Here is a 6,279-nt window from a genome sequence, read left to right as displayed (position 1 = left end):
GCTCAAGTATCGTCTCCAAACCTCCACATCAGACAGGAACCTCACCTCTTCACATAGCACCTTCCATCCCCACAAAGCAGTCCCGTCCCTCCCCCACAAGAGCCCCTGAAGCGTGCACCTGGCCCCCCCATTGAGCCCCAACTCCTCCCAAACTCTTGTCTTTCTACCCCCAACAACCTATAGATCCTCTTCTTCCCTTACGTGTCCCCCACCGCCTCATGTCTGCGCAAGCGCACCCCGGTCGTTTCCCTTTCTCCCCCCCGCACCCCGCCCCACACCTGTAGTTCCGTGAATTCCGTTGCACCTGGGGAGGTAGTGGACTGGTGCAGTCACCGAGCGGCCCCAGCTGCAGCCTAGGCCTGCAAACCTCGCCCCTTAGGTCGGAGCCCCGCCCCCGCAACGCCCAAACCCACCCTCTCCCTTGTCCCACCTCCCACCTTCCCCGGGTTCGTCCCCTTTCCTAGTTTCTTGAATTCCTCGGGGTCCTCCCCTATAACCTAGACCACGCCCCTCGCGGGCTCCGCCTCTTCTCGTCTTCTGGTCGTCTCCCCAGGATCCTCAGCCGGTCCCTGGCCCCACCCCGATCCCTGCCCCCTTTCGGTGTCTCCGCCTCTCGCTAGAACCCGCCCCCTAGAATTCCAGCCTGGCAGAACCGGTGCCAGGCCCCCTTCCAACACCAGCCCCCTCCCGTCTCAGAGCCTCTCCTCCCCCCATCCCTTCTCGCGCTCGCCGCACCCGGGCACGGGAGCTCCAGCCCGGATCCGCCGGCTCTGATTGGCGGCAGCGCCCCCAACGGAGGGCAGGGGAGACAAAGTGATTGCTTCAGGTCGCCTGAGGTCCCACCCCGGCCACGTGCGGCTTCTGTGATGACAGGTCTAGAAGGGCGGGGTCTCAGCCCGCAGGCTGTGGGCCTAGGCTGACCGGATCCCGGCGGGTTTGGGGGCGGGACCCGGAGCCAGAGCCCCAGCCCGAGAGCTCCGAGCCTGACCCGGGCGCTCCCCAGGTTTTCGCGTCGGTGTCAGCTGCATGCGGAACTTGAACCTCTTTGTGGGAAGGTGTGGGTTGGCACGCGCAATTGCCCTAATGGGGGAGGTCTGTGGTGTTTGCAAGGTAGTCTCGGGGGAGGGTGTGTGTGTGTGTGAAAATGGGGAAATCTGGACGATGGGGGTCTCAGGGTTGTGAGGTTAAGGGTTTCTGCAGCCTACCATGTGCGGGAGAGTCTGAGTTCTGGGAGACGGGCGGTGACAGTCAGATCTGTACCCGCGGAGGTGGGTTAGAGAGGAAGACTGAATTTTAGAAGCCTAAGATTTAATACGGAGATAGGAGAGCCTGAAATCTTTGAAGAAAAGTAGGGCCTTTGCCTTGAACAAGTGTTGAGTGAACTTTGTAACACTTAACATAGGTTCTGTGATTTAATTAGCTTTTGAGTCTTCTTTCCAACTTCCCCACTACCCACGGGTTCCCGAAATACAGCAAGGGAAGTTGATGCTTACCAGCTACCGGTAGATGGCAGCACAGGACCCTTGCTGAACTGAGTGGCCCGCCTGAGGGGCCTCACGACGGAGCGGGCTGTACAGTTGACTGTATGGTAGGTCAGACCTGATCAAATTTGTTTCTTTACGTCTCCATGACTTTTTTGTGAGTAGTTAACTTAAACTGGTTTACTGAACACTAATGGTGTACTAGGGGGAAATTTTTTTTTCTCTGCCTTTAAGGGACTTATTTTAGATAGTCATACAAATACCTATATAATCTTAAAGAGAATAAAGTTTGAAGGGTATTGTGTAGTGGAAAAAGCACATTGAAGTCATTTGGGTTGGTCTTGAACTTTGGGTACTTACTAGCTGTATGGATTTGGGTAAATTAATTGACTTTTATTTATATTTACATATATTTTTATTGATTTCAGAGAGGAAAGGAGAGGGAGAGAGAGATAGAAACATCAATGATGAGAGAATCATTGATGGGCTGCCTCCTGCACGCCCCACATTGGGGATGGAGCCAGCAACCTGGGCATGTGCCCTTGACGGAAATCGAACCTGGGACCTTTCAGTCTGCAGGCCAGTGCTCTATCCGCTGAGCCAAACCAGCTAGGGCAGAACAATTTTAGATTTATAGAAATTTTGTGAAGATAGCACAGTTTCCATATACCTCATACCCAATTTCCCTTTTATTATCATCTTACCTTAGTATGGTTCATTTGTTACAATTAATGAATCAATATTGATACATTAATTAAAGCCTATACTTTATTCAGATTTCCTTAGTTGTTTTTTTTTTAATATATTTTATTGATTTTTTTACAGAGAGGAAGGGAGAGGGATAGAGAGTTAGAAACATCGATGAGAGAGAAACATCGATCAGCTGCCTCCTGCACACCTCCTACTGGGGATGTGCCCGCAACCAAGGTACATGCCCTTGACCGGAATTGAACCTGGGACCCTTCAGTCCACAGGCCAAGGCTTTATCCACTGAGCCAAACTGGTTAGGGCAGATTTCCTTAGTTTTTACCTCATGTCCTTTTTCTGTTCTAGGATCCCATCTAGGATAGCACATTACATTTAGTTGTCATGTCTCAAGTTCCTCTTGGCTGTGACAGTTCTTCAGACTTTCTTATTTTTAAAATGTTTTCATTAGTTTTAGAGAGAGGAAGGATTCACTGGACAACACCCAACCAACTAAGCCACACTGGCCAGGGCCCTTCCTCTTAAATTGTAACTGGTAGCCCCTAGCCAGTTTTGCTCAGTGGATAGAGCCTCGGCCTCCGACTGAAGGGTCCCTGGTTCAGTTGTGGTCAAGGGCACATGCCTGGGATGCAGGCTCAATTCCCAATAGGGGGTGTGCAGGAGGCAGCAGATCAATGATTCTCCCTCATCATTGATGTTTCTCTTCATCTCCCTCTCTGAAATCAATAAAAAAATATTTTTAAAAATTTTAACTGGTAAACTGGGATGCCTCAGAGCCTACAGCACACCTTTAGACATTGACTCCTGCTCTGCTTAGCCAGTCTTCACCTCCCAGCCACATTCCCTTCCCTGTGTCCACAACCTAAGTAATATCAAACATGTATTGGGCATTTAGTATGTACCAGGTAATTTAAATGCGTTTCCTCATTTAAATCTCAAAACTATCTTATGAAGTAGATATTATTATTATTTCCTGGAAAATTGCTGATGGTCGCAAGTACCAGAGCTAGAACTCAAATTCAGGTGTGGTAGGCAGATTTCTAAGATGGCCCCCCCAAAGATCCTGAGTCCTGGTGGTATTCATGTTCTTATGTAATCCCCTTCCCTTGAGTGTGACTTGCTTCTGATAAATAGAATACAGCAAAAATGAGGGGATGTCACTTCTGTGATTAGGTTACAATAGATGAAGACTTCCATCTCACTAGCAGACACTATTGCCTTCTTAGCTTGTGTACTTCAGTGAAGCAAATTGCTATTGTGGAAAGGCCCACATGAAAAGGAACTGAGACCAGCCAATAGCTGATAAGAAATGGAAGCTCTCAGTCCAACAGCCCAGGAGGAATTGAGTCTTTCCAACAATAACATGAGTGAACTTGACAGTGGATCCTTTTGTAGTTAGGCTGGTACTTTGATTGCAGTCTGTAGGAAACCTTGAACCAGAGGATCCAGTTAAGCTGTACCAAGATTGCTGACTCACAGAAACTGTGATAATAAATGTTGTTTTAAGCCACTAAAATTTGGGGCAATTTGTTTCATGATAATAGATAATACATCAGGTGAATCTGATTGGTTCCGAAGTTCATGCTCTTTACAATTTTATTAGGTTACTAGAGGCCCGGTGCACGAATTTGTGCACCAGTGGGGTCCCTTGGCCTGGCATGCGGGATCGGGCCGAAACTGGCTCTCCGACATCCCCTGAGGGGTCCTGAATTGTGAGAGGGTGCAAGCCAGGCCTAGTGACCCTACTGGTGCACAATCGGGGCTGGGGAGAGATGCGGGAGGCTGGCCTGCCGGGGAGGGGCAGCGGGAGGGCTCCAGGGCATGTCCGGCCCATCTCACTCAGTCCCGATTGCCTGGACCCCAGCAGCAAGCTAACCTACTGATCAGAGCATATGCCCCCTGGTGGTCAGTGCATGTCATAGCAAGCAGTTGAGCAGCCTTAGCATATCATTAGCATGTTATGCTTTGATTGGTTGAATGGCTGACCGGTCGACCGAACACTTAGCATATTAGGCTTTTATTATATAGGATTTCCCAATATTCTACACTGTTTCCAAGTGTAGAGTGACTTTCCATTTTTTTTAAAAATATATTTTATTGATTTTTGACAGAGAGGCGGGGAAAGGGATAGAGAGCTAGAAACATCAATGAGAGAGAGACATCGACCAGCTGCCTCCTGCACGCCCCCTCCTGGGGATGTGCCCGCACCAAGGTACATGCCCTTGACTGGAATCGAACCTGGGACCCTTGAGTCCGCAGGCCGATGCTCTATCCGCTGAGCCAAACCGGTTAGGGCATAACTTTCCATTTTTTGTTGGATGGCTTCTGCATCCTCCAGGAGAATCCCTGGTTCCAGAGTCCAGAAGTTTAAAACTTTTTTTTAGTTTCATGCTCTTGTGGTTTACGAAAGCTGGGCAAAATAGCTAGATATTCCAACCTCCAGCAGGACAGAGAATGCCCATCGTCTTAGGGTCAGGCGTTTTTGTTGATGAGGCTGCCTGAGTTGCCCTGCTTAAGATGTTTCTGTGTATTGCTGCAAATCTGGATACACAGTGGAAAGATCAAGTCTTCTCTTTTCCTTCTTCAGGCTTCTAGTGTTAGTCTCTTATAGCATTTATTCCAGTGAGAGGAATCATATGGTAGCTAGGTTTGCTTTTGGAAGGCAAATACCCTGGTAGATTGGCAGACCCTGCCTGGGTCTGGCAGGAAGAATCCTATGGGGCTGAGAGCTTGCAAACACTGAAACTTGAGCTGGGCTAATGAGGCCTTAGAAAGCACCTAGTTTAATGGTGATAAAACCTGGCATCACATTAGAATCATCTGGGGAGCTTTTTGTGTGTGTGACCATGGATAACTTACTATCAAATTTTTGCTTATTTTTTTTTATTGTTGACACTATTATAGATGTCTCCCATTTCCCCCCGCTTTTCCCACCCCTACCCACCTCCTACCACCCCTCCCCTGGCCTTCACCACTCTGTTGTCTGTAGGCTGTGTATATCATTTTCGGAGCTTTTAAAAAATAGGATGCCCCAAACCAATTAGATTAGAATTTTGGGGTGGCGGGGTGTTGTTCATCATACCATGTGTCTTCTGCTTTCTGCTCTGGCCTTTTTCACTTCCATCGCATGTGCATACATCCATCTTCTTGCCAGAAGTGCTCAGCTTAAAAAGCCTATCTTCCCTCCATCCTCCAATCAGTAGGTATTTATGGACTAGTTACTATATACTTGGCACTATTCAGACATTGGAGACACAAATGGAGAGCATGAAAAAAAGATATAGATACTGAGGGCTCCAGATATTTAACTTTATGCTCACTCATGTTCTCCCCTTCCCCTGGCCGCCGTCGTTGCTAATTTAAAAAACTTCCGTGCTGGCCCTAGCCGGCTTGGCTTAGTGGATAGAAGGCCTGCGGACTGAAGGGTCCCGGGTTCGATTCCGGCCAAGGGCACATGCCTGGTTTGCTGGCTCCATCCCCAATGGGGGGCCTGCAGGAGGCAGCCGATTGATGATTCTCTCTCATCATTGATGTTTCTCTCTCTCCCCTCTCCCTTCCTCTCTGAAATCAATAAAGAAATATATTTTAAAAATAAAAATAAAAACTTCCGTGCTGTGTGGTACAATCTCGTCAAATTATTACAGATAAGTAAGTACTTCATCAGCTGAAAGACCCTTTAAGGAAGTCCAATGGAAATCTTCAATGAAAAGAATCTGTTCTCGGCTGGAAGCCCGCCCACGAGGGAAGAGCCGAGGACTTCCATTCCTAACCTCACACAGGTGAGAAGCCCGCCCCCCTCTCTGCCAGAAGCCTCATCAGTGGCCGTCAGTCTCGCACGCTCGGAAGGCAGAGGGAGGCTCCGCCCCCTACGTCTCGTGTGGGGGCGGGGTTGGGGGACTGGGCGTGAGTTGATTGGCTGGGAGGCGGGGCGCCGCGGGTGGTTCTGTCCGGCGCTCGCTCGGATCCCGGTGGGGTGGAGTGGAGGGAGGGAGTCCCGGTCGCTCCTTTCTCCCAGCGATGGCGCCGTGGTGCCGCGCCCAGTACCCCGCCGGCCGGCCGGTACTCACGATTATCGAGAACCCCAGGCGGTGAG

The 6,279-nt window shown here is 49.5% G+C and overlaps 2 protein-coding genes across 3 annotated transcripts in view; one reads left to right on the top strand and one right to left on the bottom strand.

Moving 5' to 3' along the window:
- Positions 1–398, bottom strand: part of FAM214B (family with sequence similarity 214, member B) — a 10,720-nt gene extending 10,322 nt beyond the window's left edge. The window contains exon 1 of one of the 2 annotated variants that reach the window (XM_005884000.2): positions 279–398. The gene's annotated coding sequence lies outside the window, so the exon portion shown is untranslated. Of the gene's footprint in view, positions 1–177; positions 213–278 lie in introns of those variants that run through there. The other variant, XM_005883996.2, reaches the window with a different exon arrangement.
- Positions 399–6,203: 5,805 nt separating this feature from the next.
- The window catches only part of UNC13B (unc-13 homolog B (C. elegans)), a 141,021-nt gene continuing 140,945 nt past the window's right edge, over positions 6,204–6,279 (top strand). The window contains exon 1 of the mRNA XM_014531460.1: positions 6,204–6,274. Coding sequence (XP_014386946.1) covers positions 6,204–6,274 — 71 coding nt within the window. The remainder of the gene's footprint in view (positions 6,275–6,279) is intronic.

The sequence above is a fragment of the Myotis brandtii genome, unplaced genomic scaffold (genome assembly GCF_000412655.1).
Source record: "Myotis brandtii unplaced genomic scaffold, ASM41265v1 scaffold806, whole genome shotgun sequence".
Classification (NCBI taxonomy): domain Eukaryota; kingdom Metazoa; phylum Chordata; class Mammalia; order Chiroptera; family Vespertilionidae; genus Myotis; species Myotis brandtii.
Note: the sequence above shows the minus strand (reverse complement) of the source record. Positions and strands in the feature narration are given on the sequence as shown.